General features: G+C 38.6%; 2 protein-coding genes across 5 annotated transcripts; one reads left to right on the top strand and one right to left on the bottom strand.

The window, feature by feature from the left end:
• Positions 1–344: 344 nt before the first annotated feature.
• LACTB (lactamase beta) lies at positions 345–25,185 on the bottom strand. 3 transcript variants are annotated; one of them, XR_011143784.1, is made up of 9 exons: positions 24,937–25,185; positions 24,263–24,329; positions 21,093–21,283; positions 20,357–20,699; positions 18,693–18,858; positions 15,109–16,316; positions 7,843–7,926; positions 6,662–6,793; positions 5,771–6,156 (listed from the first exon to the last, which is right to left on the bottom strand). XR_011143784.1 is itself a non-coding variant. In XM_068958799.1 (6 exons), the coding sequence occupies exons 1-6, from the start codon at positions 25,183–25,185 to the stop codon at positions 15,773–15,775; spliced, it is 1,560 nt and encodes a 519-aa protein (XP_068814900.1). In that variant the 3' UTR covers positions 11,371–15,772. The 3 variants fall into 3 exon arrangements, 1 of the variants encoding a protein (XP_068814900.1); XR_011143785.1 differs by lacking the exons at positions 5,771–6,156; positions 7,843–7,926 and adding an exon at positions 345–2,406; XM_068958799.1 differs by lacking the exons at positions 5,771–6,156; positions 6,662–6,793; positions 7,843–7,926 and having other exon boundaries at positions 11,371–16,316.
• RPS27L (ribosomal protein S27 like) lies at positions 4,788–14,708 on the top strand. Of its 2 annotated transcripts, none has more exons than XM_068958806.1 (4): positions 4,788–4,979; positions 5,709–5,817; positions 9,208–9,318; positions 10,427–14,708. In XM_068958806.1, exons 1-4 carry the CDS (start codon positions 4,974–4,976, stop codon positions 10,453–10,455), a joined length of 255 nt encoding a protein of 84 aa, XP_068814907.1. In that variant the 5' UTR covers positions 4,788–4,973; the 3' UTR covers positions 10,456–14,708. The 2 variants fall into 2 exon arrangements, with proteins under 2 accessions (XP_068814907.1, XP_068814906.1); XM_068958805.1 differs by having other exon boundaries at positions 4,852–5,024.
• Positions 25,186–25,495: the final 310 nt, after the last annotated feature.

Here is a 25,495-nt window from a genome sequence, read left to right as displayed (position 1 = left end):
CGTGTGCTGTTCTGATCTGGAAACGTGCCAGTTTGCCAGACTCAGAGGACAGATGTTTACTTAACCACCAACTTTCAAGTTACTTTATAAACAAGATATAAAGACTGTAAGTTATATTGTTTTAGGTTTTTTGTAATATGTAAAAACTCTAATTGTACAACTGTACACCTTTCAATGCTTTAGTAAAAGTTTGAAGAATACTATCAAAGCTCTTAGGGCTTAATAATCAATCCAGTACGATGCTTCTTCCATGAAAATACTTTGAAACCCAGTCTCTGTTTTAGCACTAAATTGAAAAGGACAGTATTTGTTTTAGGTCACATTGCAGTCAAATAGATCAACTAAGATTAAACATTTTATTCATGTCTGACACGGGAGAACCTCTGAGGGGAACGCTGCATGTGTAGGAAGTTGAAAATGGTTGACATTATAGTTTACTTTTTGTCACTACATATATGGGGATAGCACCGTAACAATGTTTTCTAGCTGTTGACTATGATGCAGATTTCTACATTTCAAAAAAAAAAAAAAAAAGGAAAATGTTAAAACCTTTTAAAACACCCAAATAAAATTCCAAGTTCAATCTCACCTGCCCTAACAGTTTTGCCTGAATACCACAGTTGAAACTCATCCAATAAACAGATGTTGAGTCCCAAACAAGATATGGCAAAAATTCTCTTAGTCACTGAGATGTATGTAAAGTGCATCTGTTAAAGCACCGAGATCTTGTCAAGAAATGCACTAACATGACTAGCAAAACGCAATTACTCCCTTGATTATATGCAATAAATACAACAATCTTTGCATACACATAAAAACCCCAGAAAATACTTGTGACTAGTTTACTGACACCTACATTTTTAGGAGAATAATAGATTAGTCTTGCTCCTTAATTCCCACTCTTGTTTCTACTTGTCTCAAATGATAGACACATTACTTCTAACTTCCAAAAATCTTTTTTCTCCTTCTATTCAAATGGAAGATTAGCTAAGTATAAAAAGAACCTCATACAGAACACAGAAAGCTCTGTGAAAATCCTTCTTTAATCAAGCTCTTTTGTTCAATGTGTAAGAAAGTGTAGGAATTTCTAAGCCTTAATTGTTTAAGTACAAGGCTTCAAAAAACAATAGAATGATTTGAAACATTGGTAGAACCAAGATCCTGTTATTCTGGCACTAATTGGAGTTCACAGGTCCCAGTCCTGCCAAAAGATAAGCTTATGAGGCAGTCTTTTCCAGAATGCCACCTAACTACAAGTCACGAACATGAGCTTTGCTCCTTAGCTTTTGGACTCTAGTAAATAATATAATAATACTTTTCACGTATATCCTTAACAACTCTGGTTTTGGCAGATGCCAGTGAAATTTATTACTATTTGATGACTATCATGTGACACTCCTTTAAATAACTGCCACTCATTTCCCAGTTCTACTAAACATCTCTTGCTCTGCCGGTGGATACTTCTGTGCTCATTCTACACTTCGTCTCAGTGCCTTCAATATGTCCTTCTTACTTTTAAAAAAATATCAATGCACAGGTTTAATTTTTTCGGTCTTTAGAAAGAGCGCTACTTTCCTTTACTCTAGTGACTTCAATGTATGAATTCTTCATATGTATATATGTATACATGTATATGTTGCAGAACTTTTTATACAGAAAAGATTAAGTTAAGCCATTAACGAGCAAAATTACACAAAGTATGTACAGTTCGGTCTCCCTCAATCCCAGAAAGGAAAAGCACTATAAGATTCTTATCTGTAAATTCCATGAAGTTCAAGGTTAATAAGATTAATGCTAAAAGTGGACCTTCTTCAAATTCCTTGCCAATCTAAACTCAGCATAAGCCACATTTAAACCCACTGGCCACATCCCAGGGTTTATACCATTAATGTAAAATCAATTAAAAATTATTATACTTAATTCCACAGTATGGACAAAACCACGGGCAGACAGCGTTCCAGATCAAACATACAACTTGAAGGGAACCTAGTTCTCAGTGCAGCTTAGAGTTCGTTAACATACGGAAACCTAAATGGTTTTAACAATAATACTACAGAGACACCTACCCACATTTTAGTATTCTAAATGTACCAAAGGAAGCATTATTAGAGTGAATTCATTTTTGTAGATCAGTCAATATACATCTCCTTGGAGACCATGCTCGGTTTCAAAGATGTCCTGTAGTAAACTCCCACAATAGCCTGTATTCTGGCAACATCCCATAGCAAATCCTAACAACCCACCCGAGCTCTGCTACCGAAGGCCACGAGTGGAAGAGTGTAACAGAGTGGTACCAGGTGCGCGCAGGCGCTCCAGCGTGGCCTCCCGTGTCGCAAGGCATGTCCCAGGCACAGCTCGGCGAGAGACCACCACAACGCGTGCCGTCAGAGAGTTTCAGCCTCAGCTCTGAAACAGCAAAAGACTTCCACTCATTATGTGCAAAAAAAAGTAACCGTCATTATGCTGTTTTTAAACATCTCCATACCAACTTCTGGAAATTTTCTCTAGTTGTTCTAGCAAACAGACATTGTTTCTTGCTCTTTTATCAGAAATGAAATTAAAGTCTTTTTTTGCTGGGGGAAGGTTGGAAAGGGGAAGTAATTTCTCTTGGACTTGAACACACACTCTGTAGGCCATGCCACTGTGGTACAAACCTGGCAAAAACAGACTACATTTCTCTCCTAGTTAACTTGCTCAGTGCTGCATTTCTGCTTTTTAAATGATGTGCTTCAAAAAATGGTTTATATCATAAGATTGAATGTAATCCATTATAATTGACTCCTTCAGCAGGTCACACTCAACTACAAGCTGCTATGAAAAGGAAATGAATCTCCAAGTAAAACCAAAATAGAGAACCAAAGAGAGGGATGTGTCCCAAACACATCCTGTTTTCAGATCATCCTGTGTGCCCCTCCTTCCACAGAAAGCTCTTTTTAATGTAAATTGTGAATCTACAATCTTCCTCAGGCACCGGATGGTCCTTGCAGGAAAAACCTTTAGCAAAGGAAAGCTAGGAGGAAGAAGTGAAGGAGGGCAGTAGTTGAAAAGTTCTTTTTTTTTTTTTAGTTTTTATATATTGTGAAGATATTATTATAACCAAAGAAACGTATAATTCTCTTCCAGATTCTGAATCAACAGCCTTAATACATTCCCTTCTTTCTGCTTGCAGGTAAATACCATACACTTGAAAAAGACTGAAAGGTACTAAGTAGAAACAGTTAAGAAGCAAGAACCGGAGCCAGCTGCTCTGTACTGATAGCTAGCACATGTTCCTAACTTCACAGGACAGCATGCAGAGCATGAGTCAGGGCCTTTCCGATTAAAGTCCCTATGATATAATGAAAAGGACTTGCAAAACACCCTTGTTATGTGTCATCATCTCTCCAGAGCATAAGGAAAAAAAAGCTAACATAGCATTACAGTATGGCAGTTGCGACTGGGAGACGAGAAAAACAATATAATGACTTGAAGCACTACAACACGTGGGTCTATTCTTGCAGAATAATGCAGGGTTTGGGGGCAGAGAGAACGGTTTCTGCAAGCTTTGTACGCTGGCAGCATCGGGGATGCCATCTCAGCTTTGGGAACACTGTTGTCAGACAGATGTGCCTCTATGAAAATCTACATCTTCACTTCTGCACATGGCAAATTTTTAAAATCCTGGAGGAAGAAAAAGCAGGAAATTCCAGCTCCGTATCTTAGGAGAAATGAAAACAATTCTCAGAAAGAAACAACAACCTTCAGTAATGGATTTTTTTAAAAGTGTTTTTTAAAAGTGAAATATTCATGCAATATTTCTTACTAGATCATAACAAATTTAAGACAACATTATTAACAAATAGTTAACAGTTATGTTAATCTGCATTGTGTAGTTTAGATGTCAAAGTAGAATACAATGAATTCAGTTTTGGACAAAGTCATTGAAGAAGTATTTCAGAGAAGGCGCATGGGGAATTCCTTTACATCTGATTAAACTATTTTCAATATCTATTGCTTTGATAACATTTTTGCTAAATGCATCAGTTCGCTCTTCAAAAAGGATGTGGCTTGACATTCTGCCTGTTTTACATTTTTAGAAGACTTTTCATATTAAGTGATTTTTATAAGGTGCATTTGTGCCGCTTACTGGACTTTCAGTGAATTACACTTTTAAATGCAGTTTGGGGCTTGTTTCAGTTAAATCAAATAGTCTTAATAGATTGTATTCATAATTATTACTTACACAATACCTCTACCTCTTAATAAGAAAATTAGTGACTATTTTTCCATTCCCACTATCAGCAACGTTTTTATTTCACGTTTTCTAAATCAATTTCATTGCATAAATGATAACTAACATTAACAACTCTTCCCCGTTTTTCTTTTTGATTTGGGTGGGAAACCCCCAAAGACTGTGTATATATATATATACACAACTTGAAGTAAGGTGTCATTTAGTACGAAACACTGAGTCAGGTTTTAGCCAAAAGCTAGTATAAAAGTACATTGGTCTTCTAAACTCCATTTAAGGCGTGAACATTTGAGCGGAGACCTTCGTCTCTCGGGCAGTGAACATACGAAGGCGCCTTGCAAAAGGAGAACTAAGTATCTGCAGGCTGATGAATTGTTTTTAGCAACTATACTTGATCGGGTAAAAAATCCTATTTTACAAGTAAGCGTATTTTTCTTATTTTGTTGTGTGTGACCCATGCAACCATAAAAAGGAAACACAAGCACTTTTTTTTTTTAAAGAAAAGAGTCTGGACTCGTACCGACACTCCGCCCCGCCTCCCCGCGCCCAGCGCGCTCTCGAGCTGCGGTCAGAGGGCAGGCAGCGCGCCTAACGCGCACAAAACCCACGTCAGCCTTAGGACTCCGTCCCCCCGTCCCCCGCCCGCCGAGCCCCGGGGACGGGCGGCTCTGCCCCGGCCCGGCCGGAAGCTGCGGGCGCCGAGGGGAAGGGGCGGGCGGCGGCAGCGGGTGGTGCCGGAGACATGCCTGTGAGTTGCTTACCAGCGCCGGGCGGCCCAGACCCCGAGCGCGGGGTGAGGGGCCGGGGCCGGAGGGGGCGCGGGCGGGGGGCAGCGCCAGGCCCCGTGGGCGCGGCGGGGGCGGGCGAGCCCGCGGCCTGGCCTGGCTGCGGCTGCCGCCCGCGCCCTGCCACCTTGGGACTCTCGGGCTTTATTGCCTCCCCGTCAGCCCTTAATGGCTCCCGGGGCCGTTTTCCTCAGGGCTGTGGCGTGCTCTGCTAAACGCCTCTACCCGCACCACCAACCCCCCCCTCCCGTTTTCTGGTTTCTCCTTTCGCCCCCCCCCCCCAGTGATAGCTCCACGCTTGCTTTTAAAGGGAGTCCTCGCAGGAATCAAGAGGCACAGCAAGTTCCTAGAAACGCTTGTGAGGGTTTTTTGGTTATTCCTGTCTGCTTCAACCCTTTCATTCAAGGCAAGCGTGCATATTAGCAGCGCCACTCCACTGTCTGTCTGGAGTGACACCATTTTTCCTAACATGCTGCAATTTCTATTCTGGGATTCAAGTAACATTACAAGTCAATAATGGTATTGTAAGTTATTCTAAAGAACAAGTGTTTACACAGGTGGGGTAACTATGGTTCTGCAGCTATGCCCAGGAGCAAACTACGGGCTGCAGAAGATCCGGTTCACGGGACGTAGTTTGACTAACTAGACTCAATGTTATTCAACGTTCAGTGTATTTTTTTTTTCCTGTCCAGTTGGCTAAAGATTTAGTGCATCCCTCTCTAGAGGATGAGAAGAAAAAGCACAAAAAGAAACGTCTTGTGCAGAGCCCAAACTCCTACTTTATGGATGTAAAATGTCCAGGTAAATATACTTAAACCGTTTGTCTGTTAAAACAGGAACGGCACTGATTTTGTACACAGTTCAGCTTCATGAAAGGCCTGGGAAAAATAATTCGCCTAAATGTGCTTTGTGTTCTGTAGATTAAAAAAATATAGTTGGAAATTTTGTTGCCTTTTCTTTACAATAAAAGTGTTTTAACCGTTTTGAAGAGTTAATTTAAAATATCAGGTCTTATTTTCTTTTCTGGAGGTTTGAAATGACATTATGTTGGTGTTTTCCTTGTTTGTTTATTTGTTTGTTGCTTTCTGAAATCCTGGCAGGTGAGGAAAAAACAAACACCAGCATTTCCACACGTAAGCCCTGAAATGAAAGGGGGGTTTTAAAGCATCCATTGCACAAGTTTCAAATGGAAAATAACAACTTTTTTTTGTTAAGTTGGTTGATTTTTAGAAGAACAACCATAAAAATGTTTTGCAAGGATACAAACATATACTAGAACTTTACATATAAAGTTAAAAATAAGCTACTTCTCTCTTTCGCATGTTGCTGTTAAGTAACTTGACATCCAACCCACACATACAGGACATATATTTAAGGTATTGTCTGTGCCCACTTTTCACAGATTTAAAATATTTTGGCTTAGAAGCATCTGTACAACCTCTCCTGTGTATGCTAGAACATAACATTTCCTAGCAGTTATAAGAGGATGCTCCACCAGTGAACAGCTTCTTTCAAAAACAGCTGCGTTCATACTGAGACACAGAAATTGTCAAATGTTGTAACTTGTCTCTTAACCACTCTTGCAATATAAGAAAACTATAAACTGTATCTTAAATTAAAACAGTAGGAAAATACTTGGACTTACTCAGAACAGTGGTCATCCTGACTGGAAGCAGTGTAGTGAATTGCTGCTGTATTCATTTCCTTGTATTTGTTGTTATCCTGTTCTTTCTTAGTAGTTTAGACTTCTAGGATGCTCTGAAACATTGTTTTCCATCTAAAGATGATGTAAACTTATTAAAACTGTTTGAAGGTAAAGTGTGATTATTTTAAAAAAATACATGGTTAATGCTTAAGCCACTTAAGAGTATTTACATTGCTTCACAGAAGCATTCATACACGCATTACTAAGATACAGTTAGCGATGCCAACTTATGCCCATAGGTCATCTCTTACATTCATAATTGTTGGATTAATTGGTTATCGAGTTTAGGGAAATATAGAGCAAAGGAGGAGAGCTTCAACGATGATGCTCACTGAGGCATCACTGCTTATGATATCAAGCAACCTTTTGTATTGTTCACTGTTGCTGAAGATGCTAAATAGTTATGGAAATTACCTGGGCTCATTTTCTTGCAAAACCCAAAATAAAATCTCATCAACATACAAGTTCAAATTTGTGGGGGAAAACAACACTTGCTGTTGTTAAGGTTTAGCTTCTAGCAGCTTCTTGCAAACAAAGTAGAAAGCGGCCATCTTCTCTCATAGGAATTCTCTTTGCCTACCAGCTTGTCAGGGGGTTTTCTGAAGTTTCTGAAGGCCTTTCTCGCATATATATTCTATTATATATATATATTCTATTTTATCGTCTCTTTCTGGTGTTTTCAGATACCAATGCCACCTGAAAATGGCTTCTATGCTTGTCAGTAGCTATTTGTCTATTGTTTATATCCACATCTGGATTTAAATCCATTATAATCTTCTCATCTCTTAATACCCCCCCTTTCCAATTTCTCCCAACTAATTAAAAAAAAAAGTGAAAAATCCCTTTGTCTAAGCCATGTATTAGAAAGAGTCCATTTTTGCTTTTTTAAGTCATGGCATTTAGAAGTTATCTGCAAAATGCTTTTTTTTTGGATGTGGAATTGAGTGAATTTTTCCAATGCAAGGCTTCTGGTTTAAATATGACACCAGCTTAGTAGAATACAACCAAGCATGTGGCTTGTGTGTACCAATTATTAAACAGAAAGCAGATAGATTACAGCCATGTTCATATTCACAGCTGCCAGACCTTGTCAACAGCAGTGATGTACCATAGCAAATTACCTGTTTCTCCGGATGGATGGATTCTTATATGCAGTGGAGGAAGTGAGTCCCAGAAACAGACCTCATGTCAGGAAAGCAGGAGGTCTGCAATGGCAGTGCAGCATTGTGAGAACTGGGAAGCATCACTGCAGTTTGACCTGCATTCTAGATAGAATGTTTTGTCCTGCATATCATGAATTTTCTGATGTCATTAAGGAAAAAAATTGTTTGAAAAAGGTATGAAGACCGTCTACTAGGTGGCAGCTTCTATTTTCACTCCTGTTGGCTTTGTTAAAAACAAAAAACAAACAGACAACCCAACCCTGAGACTAACCACTGTGCAGAAGAATAAGCTACTTACCAAAGGAAGAGCTTAGCTTATTCTGAAGTTTGTCCTACGGGTGTATCGGCACAAGCCTCTAAAAGGTCCATAAGAAGATACCCTAGCCTGCATCTATAGGACCTCCTCCTGATTTACTCCTTTAAAGCTTGGGATGAGATAGTTCTCTTTTTCCCCTATGCGTTAAGAAAATATAAATACATTGGAACAGTTTCACCAGCAGCGTCTAAATGTTTTGCGGTTTCTGATAGCCATAAAGATAAGGGATCAGACTCCTACTGTTTGCAGGAGACATACCACAGGTAAATTCAGGCTTGTCAGTCATCAGGCTTTGTTGATGAGTCTCATAGAAACCGTCATAATAATTTCAGTTAATTAGCTGTGAGTTTTGGTTGCATATTAATAAAAGCAAGTACTTTAAGCTACAGTAGCAACATTTTGTTTTGGTTTACTTACTATGCTGTGTAATGAAATATAGATCCATTTTTAGACCACTGTATTTAGAGTATCTGGTTCAACCACACATACCATAAATAATTTGAAAATTTTCAGTTGTAATTGCCCTGGGTAATTTAGCACATACTTATTTTTTTCAAAAAGTGTACAGCAGCTGAACTGGTAACATGCCTACCTCAATGTGGTCTTAGTAAGACCAATATGTTGATAAAAGGAAAAACAATATTCTTAATAGAGCAAATTTCATAATGGTAAACCGTACTATGGGATGTGTGTCAAATAATGCTGTTGGTTACTTAAACCATAGAACAGCTCTTAAGCTTCCCATTGCAAGTACCTTGACAGGACCAGTAATGAAACACATTAATGCAGAGTAGCTGTTTAAGCGTTATTGTTAGAGGTACTCGTCTGACTTCTTATGAGGCATCCTGTACTTTTAAAAAGGTTAAAATAATGAAATATACACATTCCTCCCTTTTTATCGGTGAAAAGTTGTAAGTTGAAGTAAGTAGTGCCTGTTAGCTCTCTTTATTATGTTTAAAAAATGCTAGAAACACTTAATGAAAAATTATAACAACACTGTTTTCCAGGATGCTACAAGATCACCACCGTATTCAGCCACGCTCAGACAGTAGTTCTGTGCGTAGGATGCTCAACTGTCCTGTGCCAGCCTACTGGGGGAAAGGCTAGGCTCACAGAAGGTAAGGGACAATCTTTAACCGTCCAAATCTTGCACTTAAGACCATGCATTTATAGTCTGCAAATAGTTTTTTAGCTTTGATTTTGAAAACTGATATTGGAAAAATTTCTCAAATTGTTTAGAGGATCTTAGCAAAAACATTGTTAATGGGCCCTATTTTTTTGCAGCTTTTTTTTTTTTTTAATGGCTATATAGACCCACCAAACAGCTAAGCAGCTATATTTTGATGACACTTGCTTTAAGATGCTTTGACTTGTAATTTCTTTCAGCCTAACTGTCAATGGATATATGATCTATTTAATTTTAATTCTGAACAAAGTCTAGAGGGTTAAAAAAGATTCCTGTGATTATATATCCACTGTTAAAGGAAGAGAGTTTTTTTTTTTTTTTAAATCAGGCTAAAGTGATCCCTCTCACTGCTAGTCAGTGGTGTTTTTTTTTTTTTCTAATTAAAAAAAAAGTATTTAAAGGTTCCTTCCTTCCAGTTACTTGCTTAGTGTTCCCTATCAAAATTTGTTTTGTATAAATTATAAGGAAGCAAATAATCACTTACTATGTAGGGATAACTGGTACAACACCAGTATCTTGAAGTGCAACTCAGGGTCTAGTATATGGAAAACACTGGAAACACTTTGAGGGTTTAAAGTACTTTAAATAACGATTCCAGATTTCATTCATGGTTTTTGTTTAAAAGGTAAACACATGTGAATTATATATAACATGCTTGTGTCATATACTACTATACACATGTAGTTTATGGGAGTTCAGTATATCTGAATAGTGTTGGAACCCTTTCAGCTGCTCAACAGCTTTAGCAGCTGTTTCAGTTTAGGGTTTGTACCAGTCACGTGTGGAACAGTAGAATGGAATTTAAAAAGACATCTGGAAAAAAATGGTACCCCTGAGCCTTATTATAAGATGATTTATAAAACATTCATGTCATTCTGGTTGGATTAGAGTGGAGTCAAAGCGCTAGTTCTTTACCTTTTCTGGTATATGAAATTTAAATTTATCATGGAAGTTCTGTAGCAGAAGTTGGGTGAGCAATTTTTCATGGCAGTCTAACAATTTAAGGACTATTCATTTATACGCCTGTCATTTCTTTACAGGCTGTTCTTTTAGAAGAAAGCAACACTGAACAGTCGCTTCAACATACTGACATGGATCTGTGTTCCTGAAAGCCTTATCTGTTTAAAAAAAAAAAAAAAAGTCCGTTAATATAACAATGTTGATTTTGTAAAAATTATGTATCACAAGTGACTAATGAGCTGGAATCTCTTTTTCAATAAATGGTTTGAAGTGCAAATTTTTTCTGCAAGTTTGCAGACAGTTAAGCTCTATTTTTATAGTTTTACTTTTAAACAATGTATTACAACTCAGTAGTGGCATTTAATGTAAGAATCTGAACCTCACACTTGCTGCATGTACCCTTTCCCTTGTTAATATCAGTTAAGAAGTATAAGGCATGTGGTGACACAGAGACCACTGTAAGAATGCATTTTGTATGCTTTATGCTGCTCTAATGTAAGGATCATAAAGGCTAAACAGATTTAAAAAGGGCGTGCAACTCCGTTGCTTTCGGCATTACTGTAGTCCCTTTACCATGTTGATGAATGTGCTGATAGTCTTTCAGTTTATTTCTCAAATATAAGTTACCCACTTATGTTCAGCTGTTATTATAGAATGCATGGTTCCCCCCCTCCCCCAAAGTCTATAAACTGCCATTGAGCTTCTACGCTGGATTGGATTACACTACGAAGAAGGAGTATTTTGCAAAATATCAAAAGCATTCAGTATAGGGAAGGCATATGGTATATGAGTAACAATCAGCCAGCAATCTACATTAACATCTGAGAATGACAGCAAGTCACAAAAGAACTAATAGCAAAACCATTTATATTTAATACTGAAAACATGGATAATGACTCATTTGAATGAGGAAAGTGATTTTTAAGATTAATTTTTAAAGACGACATCCATTTCTAAATGGCTGTGCAAGACCATTAGAGTTGAACAGCTTTTTTATCCATGATAAACCATTAAAACAATGTAATCTTATATGCATCTTATTTTACTAAATATTTTCAGTTACATGTCAACAACATCTCTTTCAAAAATACCAGCTGTCTTGGTGAGCTGACTGTGGTTGGGAATTTATTTAACCTGTATTCTTTTTTTTTTTAAATGATAGAGAGCAAATTTGTCAGTTTCTAGTCAATAAAAAAACCCCACCCTTGATATTATAATGCAGTGCATTTGCAAGATATGTTTTATTTCAGTTATTTCATTCAGTGAACACTGATAATTACCAGATGCAAAAAGCAGGTGTTTGGTAGAGAAACAGATACACCAATTTAGTATACATGCCTTTTAAGGAAAATAGTTTTAAGTCAGTGCCATACTGTGTTTTCACAGTAAAGGTTAATTTAAGAGCATATTTATCACTCAAGTTGCTCTTGACTGAGCAGACAGTTGCCCACACTCAATGCCAGTCCATCAAATAACTGGTTTCAGAACAAAGATCAGAGGAGAAATACTAATTCACTTGTGACCTGAATATATGTGCTAAAACTGAACTGGTTACTATTTTTCCTGCTTCCCTGTATCACTTCTTCCCCTCCCCTCCCCCCCAAAAGACAAGAACTTAAAAGTCATGATTAAGTAAGAATTACCAAATCAAAACAAGTCAGTGACCCGTTTTGCTACAGGTGCCAGGTGAAACGTACACATTGTAATGTTTCTAATACTATACACATGACAATAGGCTAGTGACATTTGAACACTAATTTTTTTTTTTTTTAAAGCCTTCAGTTACCAGAGATACAGTATAAAGAATGTTGTCTCTGCATATAAAGTTAATGGTTAACCATTCTACTTGTCAAATGAGATACTATCGTTAATAGTTTAGTGTTAGAAATGTCAGACACGGCTGGCCATTATTCGCTTTCATACATACTTCAAATATTCATTCATGTTGCATATTTGGTCACGTGTAGACAAGCATACTGGTAAACTTACATTTCTTACATGCTGAATCTTTTATCTAAACCTAGGCACAACAGTCATTGAATGAAATTTGTTTTCTAAAGTACACAACATGTTTTTCAAGGACAATTACACCAAAACCAAACACTTGCAAAATAAAAATACCATACAAGGAAAAAAAAAAAAGCTATAAAGCCTATAAAAAGCTATAAAGCCTATAGTACCAATGTTAGTTTTCAGTGTTTCTGTATTTAAAACACTATATCTGGCCAATTTCTGTTAATGTATCCCATGAAAACAACTCTGAACAAATTACTTGTTCCGTGTCTAAAATGAGCAATGACTTCTGCTATTGCATGTTTACCAGTTACTAGGTGCTCGAGACTGAAAACACGTTGCCACTGTAGAAGATGCTCATCTCCAGTACTTCTGTATTGGACCTGACTAAAGATTTCAATGAGGAATTAGATGAATTTATTGCTTGACCAAATGAAAATTTTGTTCAGAAAGGTTTTCATGCCTATATTCTCTCTACTGGTTTGATATTTTTGAGATATTAAGACAACTCGTTATTAACGAATAAAAAAGTGACTTTTTAGTGGGCAAGAAAACCCAAGCAAATAGTATAGATGTAAGGTTTTTATTGCTTTAAGGCACAAGAATGATTATCTATAATCATGAGAAGCGCTAAAACAGTTATGCCATCTCGAATTAAAAATCTAGATAAAACACTGACACCTCATAATAGTACATTTCTTGGTTTGTCAGTCTTAGTAACTGTACTGGGAACAGAGCTGACAGCATATTATTTCACCACACAGCAAGTAATCAATTATGAGCTTAACACCAGAAGCACTAGCTTGGGGAAGAGGCAGGTAAGGCTATCTTCTCTTAGCTGTTGTTATCTGAGACATCTTTCTCCCTGGGTTCAGAGAAGCACAGCTGCTAAGCAGTGCTGGGACATAAGCATTCAAACCTTTCCTAAAGGGTGTTTTGTGCTGTCTCAGGCTGGAAAAAAGCATCTGAGCTAAGTGCAGGGGAAGAGGAGTTCTTTGTTAAAAACCACCTCCTTGCAGTCTTGTGACGAAACTGTTGGTGAAACACGCACAGCAAGGCTCTGAGTGCCAACTCTGCAAACTATCAATCCTACTGGCACTGTGGACAGAAAACATGGGATGCAACCTACTGATAGTAACTAATGGCAGCTGTGTACTAAACCAAAGGTCTGGGCATAGAACAAGTTAGCGGCATTCATCTAAAAGCGTTAGTATTGAGAAGATAATCCGCAGAGTCAATAATCATAATCCATTAAAGCAGCAAACTGTTTAAGAGTTAGTGAACTGAGACCACATATCTACTGTTAAAAAAAAAAAAAATTACAGAAACACCTAATTTTTGTTTTCTAAAATCCAGTCCTATGACACTGATTGGAACTTGCAGCAAGACAACAGCAATCTTTTATCAGAACATTATCTTCACTCTGACCACCTCTTTAAGTTTACACATGCTATTTCTCTCAAGAACTAGAGCACAGACTGGAGCACTGGTAACTGGAATTGGTAACTCCTCAACTATACAGTATCCCTACAGTCTCAAGTATATGTCATGCTAAATTTGTACCATCTTCTCATTTAATTCAAAACTACAGTAGAAATATATACACACACACACACACAAAATAACATTTCCCAGCTGTTTTGGGACTGCATCATGCTTGGCACTGTACAAGAAACATGTGGCAATTCTCCTAAAGACAGTATCAAAGATTTCCTGATGACAAACTTAACCAAGAGATACATGTGAAAGGGATAATTTAAGCAGTTGCTGCTGGAGAACACACTAAAACAGTTCAGTCTGAGCTGCCTCCTCTAAACAGGTAAGAAGTTGCAAAGACTGTGATACAGCTAGTATGAGGAATTGCTATCGATTTAAAAAAGGAAGAAAGACTCCACCTTTTGAAGTATTCCAAATCTAATGTTAAGGGACACAAATTTTATTATTTTCTGTGTTAGAAACAGTACAGAGGCTCTCAAGAGCTATGACAAATATTCTGAAATCGTCTGACACCAAGAAAAGGCAGTAATGGGAACCCTTTTCAGTTAGGGCACGTGGACAATACAATAACTTGCCCCTCCAAAAGGGCACATCATTTCCTATACTGAAATATTTAAAACCCATTTTGAACAGACGTGGACTGGGAAAAACACAGAGCAGTAAAGGGATGAATGAGCAGTAAATGGCTTCTTCTTGTCCTTGAGAAAAAGGAGATGCCCTTATGGAATATATAAAATTCACATATTGAGCTGTCATTATACTCCTATCATACAAATGAAGCTTAGATATAGCTTCTTTGGAAACCTATTACAATAATTTATTGCTCACCTTGTGCAAAATTAACTCCTTAAGGCAGGTCTCCAGAATGGGAGAAAGGATAGTTTTTGAGAAAAAGCTCTCTCTGCAAGACTTCTACTACTGGCCTCAGGAGCGGCCTTTAAATTTTATTGAAGTCAAGTCCGTGTTTTCTTTATCTAAAGGTCTATCTGCATACCAGAATACAATGGTATTTCTGGCTACTGGCTACCACTTCTACTACCAAAGTTAAGTTAGCACATGCATCATTGTGGCTGATTTATCTTGTAGGGAAAGCTAACAATGAGACGGTTTGATGGCTCACCATGTTGCGCTATTCTGGCATATTCAGCTGTGAAATAATACCCTTCTTTCACAGTAAAAAATTTCACACATTCTCTGTGCCCAGTCAAAATGGAAGAGCAGACATCTACATAATGAAAAGATTTTTACTCACGTTACTCTAGCTTCATTCTTTTTTAACTCTTCAACAATCCACAGCCCTGATAAAAACGTACTTCTCATATAAATCTGCATTCTGGAGGTAGCTTCAGGATTTGTTTTTTTGCTTTTTAAACAAATGAGAAAAGCTCTGTAAAAATCTAAAAACAATACTAAAACTTTTTTTTAAAACAATGCTGAATAGTTGTGGCAGACCTCAATTGTGAAAAAACATTAAGCTTGGTGTGCTCAAATCAAGATGTGAAAACTTTTCACAAGTTTAACATTTAAGTTAGATAATTGCCTGCTGTACTTCCCAGTACAACAAACCGATTCTAGCTCTTTAATCTTGGTCAAGTGCTAGACTGGATGAGGAGAGGGGGAAAAAAAACAAAACCAAACCCACCAAGACTTGCTAATATAATGTATAATGATAATTTATACATGGGTAACACAGGAAGTCAAATTCAACTTCTACATTCTCTTCGATAAGCTAGCAACTTCCCTGAGAGATGAATTCCAGTTACATGAAAACGTAGCACCACTAGCAGAAGTTAATTAAGTGAATTTTGGATACTTTCGCTCATGTATTCTTAGCGACCTCAAACTTCAGTTGTACCCCTCTCCGTTTATTTTTTTCATGTTTCAGTACAGTAGTTCCCTCACTCAAATCTGTTCTTCTAATCTACATATTGCACCCATTTTTCTTTATCAAATTCCCTTGCAATCTTTAAAGCAGTGCTGTTGAGGGAAACCGACTGCATGTTACAGATAATAGTAACAATTACTCCTCTAGGTGGTGCCACTAGCCCATTATCTACGGCTTCAGAATCCAGCTCTTCAGGAAGGATGAGGAGGACACTACTTGCCCCCACTGCACCACCTGTATGGGAAGCATAATGTCTCTGCTGTCTGCAAAAGCCATATTGTTGTTTCTTCTCTACTACAGCCCAAGCCATGGCATATTTACCATCCTTGTCCCATGACACTTCAGTTTTTGGCACTGGCGTCCACATCATTGTGACCGTGTCTGGTTTGAGGTACCCAGGAAGAAGTTTGCCGTTAGTGTTTTTGAATCGTCCAACTTGATAACTGTACAACAAGGCATTTCCAAATTTCAGAAGGTCACCTACTGATGACAGAAAGCCACCACCAGCCCACTTGTAAGAGTTGTCCACATACGGTGCGTTTACTAGACGTCCCTTTTTGTTGTAAACATAACACCTAGAATTCAAGAAAATTAAACTCATCATTCTCAGATATTACGCACAACTATTTTGAACTGCCCTACTTTATAAGCACAAGTTGACTATATAGATCAGCTTGCTCTCCAGAAACTTTAGAATTGTCTTTTTAACATAGAAATATTTTTTGCAAAAAATCAAATTATAAATAAATTCAAATGGCAAAACAAAAAAAAGGTGAGACTTTTTGGGTTAGAAGTTTTGTTTCAATAAAGTATTAATCTTTCTTCTTATATTTGGGATATACTAAAGGCCAAGGCAATACAGAAAATAAGGAAGACGTCTGTAGATCAGCTAGCACAGGACTTTTCTAAATCTTTGTAGTAGATTTAAAGTGTTTCAAGAGAGAGGAATCCTACTACTGCCCTTGTGATTATCAGGCGCTGCTCTGAAATTTCCCCAAAGTCCTACATGCCCTGTTCACTGTGAGGCAGTGTTTTACATTTACGATTGCCTTTTTTTCCATTACAGTGGCTATGCAGAACAACTGAGTATGCCAGAACTACTACAGTAACGAGAAGCACGAAAGAGCCTTGCAAACCTTTCATTAAAATATGAATTGGAAACCATCACCCAGAACTGGAGAATGAGCTATCAGGAACACCACAGCATCGACTGAAACATGCTTCTGACATAAACAGCCCAGTCATGACTGAATCCATTTGATGCAACATATCAAGAGAAATGTGGAATAACAAAATAAACTGATGAATTTCAGCCTGTGGTTTTTAGGCCACAAGAGGCCCACAGACTACTTAAGAGATCTGTGAAAAGTATAAAAAGTATGCCTACTATCAAATAGGTATACATTTCCTATCTAGCCTGCATTTACACTGGACAACTTTTAGGGATCTTCTGAAAACTTACAGCTTGAAGAAAGAAAAAAAAAAAGAGAGAGAGAGAGAGAGAGAGAGAGAGAGAGAGAATCCCACCCTGCCATCAACTCAGCCAGTAACTTGCGCATCTCTCAGTGCCCCATCCATGATAGTTTTCCTATCATGATAATAGTTTCTTACAAAGATGCTCAATGCCTGGCTTATACCTCAGGAAAATTTTTAAGCATTTTAGTATCAGTGAAATATAGCATAAACAAGCCATTAAAGAAAAAAACACACAACTTCTCTATATTTTCTAGTTTGAGATATCAAGCTAGTTATGCTTAAAAGTAAAAACAACACTTGGTTTCACTTAATATTAAATAGCCCATAAGACAACCCCCATAGCAATGTCTGTCCAAATTATTTCATCCCTATCATATTTCGGTTTGTAAAAGGGTTCACCTCTCTCTCTCTCTAGATAGATATGAAAAGAGGAACCTGACCGTACAAGCTCAGTAATTCATAAGAACAAAGTAACTAGCATCCAGTTCTATAAATGGCCAGAAGAACCTTTTAAAACTTTTAAGCAAAATAAACACCAGCACAGAGTCTTAGAAGACAGCGTTAAAACTATCGTTAAAAAGTTATGGAGTGCTTTTTTGTATACATATAGATTTTAAATACACACTTATATGTAACTGTGATTGGATTCAATATGTCTATTACTATTTTCATTCTTTAAGAGCTTTTTAGAAGCCAAACTCAGGTATTATGAGACTTTTTCCACAACCTTATCTGATACAGTTAGAATCCTCTTCCTGTGCCAAAATTTAAGAGGCGAGTCAACAAATCAAGTTCGTAACTCAAACGGGTAGCTCAGTAAAATAAGAACGGAGAGAGAGAGAGAGAGAGAGAGAGAGATGACAAGCACAGCCCTTATCCACTAAGTTCAAAAGGATACCTAGTTACATACATTCTTCTTTTTTGAAGTTCTTAAAAAGATATCAATTGATGAAACAAGTTCTGTGTTAAACAGGATTTTAATTCAGGTTAAAATCGATACCATAATTTACCAAGCCTTGTGTTGCTGTGGGACTAAGCTATCACAATTCAGTGAAACTCTTTGGAAGTCAGTATATAAAGCAAAATAAGGTAACTCTACATTGTACAATAGCCTCCCCAGCTACTCCTTCATATTCCCTTATTTACACTTACCTGCTTATTTGCAACTAAACTAAACTTCAAAATTATCCCCTACCATCTCTCCCTATATATGCATCTACAGATATATTTAAAAATAATATATGCCCTCATAACAGGAAATATTTATTTTCTGCTCTGTAATTTCACATGCTAATTATAGGATCAATACCATAATGCTAACATAAAATTCCAGTTTGAAATATCATGAACCACCTCATCTAAACACCTGTCCAAAAAAAAAAAAAAAAAAAAAAAATTAATTCAGCAGGCTTAAAAAGACAGAAAGAGCAACAGTTACTGTGAAAAAGGTAGAGTAAAATTTCATTCTTGTTTACCTTGCTCTGTTATATATCATTGCTTCATTGTCATCCAGTACAGTTGACAGCATATCCAAGTCCCGAAACATTTTTAGCATATAATCTGTAAATTTTTGTCCTGAAACTCTCTCCACAACTGCGCTTAAGAGGGTAAAGCCATACGTTGAATACAAGAACTGACTACCTTAAGAAAATGGAAAAAGAAGGGGTGAGGGGGAGGGAGGGAGGGAAAGGTTAGCTGCATGATGCTTAAATGAAAGCTTTCAGGGATAAAACGTCGGTAATCACACAGGAAATAAAACTACGTACAGCAATGAATAAGCAATTCAAAGACTTATTTACACTATATTCCAATTGGGAAAACTAGGGCTCAAGATACTGATTCCTAGGAATTACTGTACTGGAGCAGGCAGAGATGCTCACTAAGTGCAGGTAGCTGTGACAACAGCACTAAAGAATTTTCAAGAATCAGCACTTACAGAAGAGTTTCATGCTGAGACATAGAGAATAACATTTAACATCCTTTAACATCCTAATAAGGATACCTGGATTTAGAGCAGCTGAAGTGAACCATGTAATCAGTTCCTAAGAGAAGCTGACCCACTGTAATTTCTTTGTGTACCTACACCTTAGAGGTGGAAAGGTAGGGCTTAGTACTGTCTCAAGCTTTTCCCATGTCCTCAGTCACTTCTAGAGCTAGAAAGGTTAAAACATGATGATAGAATATCCTTTACTGTTCACGTGAACAGTAATACACATATTGCTTCAGATAATTTTATTTATAAAGGATGTTTCGTGTTTTTAATCTCCTTATTTCTTGTGCTAACACCTTTTCTGAAACATCATCATACTAAGCAAAAGTTTTCACTGAACAACCTAGTCGCAGACAGATCCCTTATTTGAAAGGGTTCAATTAACTTACAACTCTCCCAGGTGGAAAAATGGTTGACTTCTTACCCTTCATATCCGTCTCCCCTTAAATACACGTTACTCGCTGTTTATCGGCAACGAGCATCCTTTGCCTACTAACCCAGTTCATTTAGAACTTATATTTGGAACTCTTCAAAGTCATCTCTGGCATTAACTTAAATAATTTCAGCATCTTCAATAAGGTTTAGTGTTTTGGTATTTTACTAGTCAACCTCCCCTCCTCCATGATGTGAGGATTAAAAAGCATTTAAATAAAGTCTAATTGTTGTAGCTGCGTAGCCAAAGTAACGGAGAAATCAAACAAGTTGTTAGAGAACAGAGGCAAACAGTACATGAGTAGCGTAAACAGGTAATGGAGACCCCTCTATACAAGATACGCGCTCTACTCTACAGGTAAGGACTTCCAGATGTACAAACACTGTGGTCTGTACCCTTAAAGACACTGCAAATATGGTACCACTAAAGACTTGGTCTTAAAAACATCCTTACAGCACTGCTGTGTCTTGATGAAGTCCTGATGATTAGTTCGATCATCAAAAGCTAAATCAATTGTAGGATAATTACATGACCGGACAGTTTGTACAGAGCAGCCTGAACACTTTTCTTTTGAACTTTTAAGGGAGCACAGAAAAACAAATAAACAAATACCACCCCACTTTACTGGACTAAACTAACTTCATCACATGTAAAACAATTTGAAACTAAAATTTCACTAGAAAAGCGCATTTTGCTCAAAAGAAATAGAAACTCACCGGGTTTAAAAAATAAAGGATCATTTTTAAATATCTTCAGTGATTCAATCACGCTTTCAAATTTTTCCTTCAAATAATACTCTTCTTGTTCAAATTCCTTGTCTCTCCTGCCAGGTTTTGAATTTCGGCTTCTTACCTCCCCTTCATGTTCTTTCTTAGCCTTGACAGAATCAGTCTTCTCAACGCCTTTAGCTTCTTTTTCTTTTAGTTCCTTCTCCTGGTTAGGTTTTACTTTAAATGCTCTGTTTGCCTTTTCCGTCTCTTCCTTTACTTTTGTAATATCTTTTTCGTAGTGACGAATGCCACTCAAGTGCGAAACTAACAGTCTTGTAGTAATAACAACCTAGGTAGAAAGGACGATATCAAAGCACAAGCCCTCGAAATTAAAGATACAAAGTATACCAAATCACTGAAAAGAACATGACAAGGAAGAGGCAAAGATAGAGGACCTTGTAAACACTATACATTAAATTCATTTAAAATATATACATACACATATTTAAGTATATATACACACACACACATATGCATATATACACACACATGTACACTCTTAATATAAAACTGAAGATCCAAATTTCCAACATTTGCTTTTTCAAGCAGCAAACATCAATACACGTCTAAAGGATTTCTGGTGTTTTACATTACTAGGTCCAGGTACAAACACCTTACACACACGGCTGGGCAATGGCAGGAACAAAATCCAAACAAGCGTCACCAGTAAACTACCACATACCTTTTCACCCTCATAGATTTTTTCTGGAAATTCAGGGACGTACTTCTGCACTGGAGCATCTAAATCCAGTTTCCCCTCTTCCCACAATTTAGCGACAGCCATCATGGTAAGACACTTGCTAATACTAGCAATTCGCATGATTGTCTCTGGTTTACATACTACACGATTCTCTACATCAGCATAACCCAAACCTGCAAGAAAACAAAAACAGTATGGTAAGTATTTTTACACACAGACATACTGAATTAGTTATTTGCAAAGCATTAGTTTTACTAGCTCCTAAAAATGTTTTTCCTCTAGCTAAACCAAGACACGAAGCATTGGACTAGCCATGCTCCTACCTCAATTAAGTGAATAACATTTTAACATAGTAGGAATGGTTTATCAAAAGCCCACTGGTCAAAAAATACAATTGGTCATTGTTTGGTCAAAGTTACCCTAAATTACCAAGTAAGAATACAAAACAAACTTAACACGAAATAAGATTCAAGATTAAGCCAACATTTACACACCCGAGGTCAAGTATTCAGTGTAGAAAAACTAGAGAAACCAAAACCTAGGCTGTAAAATAACTTGCCAACATTCATAAATACTCCTTTTGCTGCTGCTTTTACTGCTGTGAATTTATAGTTGAGATAGTAATGTAAAGTAAATTTAATCAGTACAGAGATTAAGAAAGGAAATTACTCACAAACTCATAGCAATTACCTAAGTTGTTAAGTTTCACAGAGCAGTGATGTTATACACCATGTTTCAATGTCTCCCAGCATGGCTTCAATTAAAAGACTGCTTAATAGTCTCCATATAGATGTTTTCCTGTGTAACCAACACACAAGCCTTGTAGCAACAACTGGAACTGATATGGCAATGCCAACCCCCCCCCCCCCCCACACACACACACACACTAGTCTTCATTTTCAGCTGGTTTTGAAGAAGCTGCGCAAGTGGTATTGCGGTTTAAAAAGAAGTGAGGTGCAATAATGATATATTTGCAGTCTCCAGTGCAAGCACATTTGCAGGGCCTACAAGTAATGCACACCTGTCCATATAACACTGCAATCCAGTAACACAATACTCAAGAGAGCAACAGAACTTGCCAAACTACAAGAAAAAAAAAAAAAAACAGGTAACAAGTGTCAGTTGCCCAAGATCCTTTCATCTAAGGAAAGCTGCTACTCAAATGCCTGCAATGTGTCCCTGAATGCAGATGCTGTACCCCTCAGTGAACACAGCTTCCAAATCTCTACTCACTCCAATCAGTTTAGCAAGAAGGAACGTTTGGTACTGTGGTCACAGAGTACAAACGTATTATACCTCTTCCTGTTTTTCCCCATGAAGGAGGGCAGCAAAATGAGCCTAAAGTCTGCTAGGGCCAATGCTACCTGCATCCCAACTGCCACACTCGAGACTGGATTGTTATACAGAGGAGGGCAAAGAACAGCTCTATCCCAGCTTACAATCCCACATGTAGTTGTCTTGCTACTGGATTTGGCAGTCTCCATCATAAACTGTAACCCAGGCACCAGTTCCCTCAAGCACCTTTCTGAAGGTCAAGGAAGGGATTCCACAGGAGTCTTGCAGGAACTTCTGCTTTCATTGCCAGGTAATCTGAGACCAGGAAAAGCTATCTGATTTGAAGAAGTTTGTGATCGAGTTTGTAGCATAATTTTCTTCACACTACAGAAGAAACCAGAGACTCTGCTACTCACTTCTATCATGATGAAAGACAAGTTAAAACCTGTATCCAGCTTCATGGATATACAGAAGTTCAGTCGTTACCAGACTGTCAGGACAAAGTTGGTTACAAACAATCTTTCAAATTCGGTAACCACCCTTTAATGAAATATGTTGCTATGTACTGCTCTCATCATAGTTTTCCATAAAAAAAAAAAAAAAACCCACAAGCCTATTATTAAAATGTTTCTGAAAACATAAACACAGTAATTTTTTAAATGAATATCAAATGTCTACACAAAATGAACAGTACTGAGAGACTGTATTTAAAACTAACATGTGTAACCAGAGGAATTGCTTGCAATTTCTGGAAGGATGACAGCTGTTAAATCTTCAGTACCTTCCCAGTAAGAAGCTACACATCAGCCCACAAACAGGAGACGGATCACCAGATGGGATCCATTCTTTCTTTGACTGTAAGCTCCTGAGCGGACACCACTTCTTTGCCTCTCACACACAAACCTATTAGACAACAGTACAGTTGTATGCCTTAAGTATAAGCATACTCAAAGACTGATCTGCCAAATTAATGTAAAAAAAAGTTCTTAAACATAATGGTTGAGATGTACTAGAAGGCTCAGGAAGTTACTAGATCACCAATTGCTGAAAGTCAGTAAAGTTTACCAGAGAAAGCATCACTTCATACTCCCTGGTCACCTATTTTTGGCCACTGTCCCAAGACAGGACATCAAGTGGATGAATCTCTAGTTTGATCAGCACAGCCACCCACACATTTCTTCACTGTTTCACACACAAAACAAAACACACGAGTATTTTGTGCCAGGATTTTTCAAGCAACAAACACGTGGAGAACGAGGAGTATAATGATCAACGGTCATTAACAACGGCTTAGACTTGGGCCAGGACAGAACTTTCCCATGAATTTCCCATACATGAGCTGGTAGGAAAGTCCCTCTAAGATTTCTTCAAAAATATTGATGAAAAAGCCTTATCAAACTAAAATAACTAATCAGAACTACTTGAGTTAAAATCATATACAATTTAATTCCAGTGGTTAGCTGAAAGCGGTTCCACTTATTATGGCACAAGTCACATGCCATTAATTTCAGTCCCATACCCTCTCCTAACACGTATGGTGCAAATTAGTCAGCGCTAAGAAACATTCAAGTATACTATGTTCTTTATTAACCTTATAACGGCCACCTCGGATTAATCAACAGACAAAATGTCTTTTAGAGCCTTACGTTGATGAGCATTTATTCTAAGACACCTCCCTAATTTTAACAATTCCTTTACCTCATTTGAAGAGATCAGGCAGTTATGAACTATTAAACCCTTACAGTGTAGGCAGAAGTTGAAGCCAACTTAAAAATTTAACAACACTTGCGTCTGAAGTAAATGGTTGATTTGTAAAGAGCGTTCATCATTTACCAAGGGCACGCACAACTACAGAACTAATACTCCCATACACTAACCTTCTGACCAGATTTCCTTTCCATCTACAGAAACTCCAACCAGTATACCTGGGATTCCTGCTTCATCCTGTCAAAGAAGAGAGGGGAGGTATTTTAAGGAGATAGGTTAAAAAAAAAAATCCCTCCCAAACCCTAAGGAAGCAAAACCAGTCCTCCAACTAAAAATATTCTTGCCTGTTGTTGCCAAATTACAACTGAAATTATTTTGTCAAGTACTAGTTGGGCTGAACTGGTATAAACTACTCTGAAAAGGCACCAACTTCAATAAAGCAAGTGTGAAAATATAATCCAGCATTATAATAATAAATTTTGGTAATTTAAAGATTTTTGTTCATAATTTAATGAATTTAAAGTTCAGGACATGCAAAATCAATGGTAAATAGAGAGAAAACATTAGAGAGTCACCATGCAGTATGTGAACAGCATCACCTATTACACACTTTCTGAATAACCCGCCTGCCTCTCTCTCTCTCTCTCCTTCCTACAACCTTTAAGACCACCCCCTGTTTTCAGGCACCCCGTACCGTGCCCTTTCTCTAGCTCCACCGCTGTGCTCCACCCGGCCTGACCTTCCCAAGTACAGACAGCCTTCACTAGCATTAAGAAGAAAAGTAGTGAAGTATAATAACATGAAAATAATGAAGTGTAAAAAATAACGACCCCCGCCGCAGCACCTTGACCCTGCGCAGCAGGTCCCGGCTCCTCTCGACGGCCCCGCCGAAGCCCCGAGGGGGCGGCGGCACCGCCTCCGCCGCCTCCCGCCCCGCGTCCGCCTCGCAGCCCGCCGGCGCCTGCACCCCCAGCGCCAGCCCCAGCGCCAGCCCCCAGCCCCAGGGCCGCGCCCCGGCCCCGCCGCCCCCCGGCAGCCGCCCGGCCCGCCCGAGGGCCGCCGCCCGCCGCAGCACCCGCGCCAGCCCGTTCATGGCGGCGCCGCGCCTCGCCGCCAACGGCCAACGGCCGCCCGCCAGGCACCCCCAGCCGTGCCCGAGCGCTCGCTCGGCCGCGCTCCGAGCGCATCGAGCGGGGGAAGGGCCGCTGGCCTCGCCCAGCCCGGCCGTTAAACGGCCGCGGCGGCGCGAGACCTCGGGGGGGGGCGCCTCTGCTCGCCCGCCGCCCGTGAGGCTACTGCAGGTTAGAAACGGCTCCCCTGCAGCTCGGTGCTGGTGCCGTGACCCGCGCCCCCCTCCCGGCCGTCCGGCTGGTGAGCTCATTAAGCAGCACTTCCCCTCAGGA

This window comes from Struthio camelus, chromosome 12 (assembly GCF_040807025.1).
Source record: "Struthio camelus isolate bStrCam1 chromosome 12, bStrCam1.hap1, whole genome shotgun sequence".
In the NCBI taxonomy this organism is placed as follows: Eukaryota; Metazoa; Chordata; class Aves; order Struthioniformes; family Struthionidae; genus Struthio; species Struthio camelus.
Note: the sequence above shows the minus strand (reverse complement) of the source record. Positions and strands in the feature narration are given on the sequence as shown.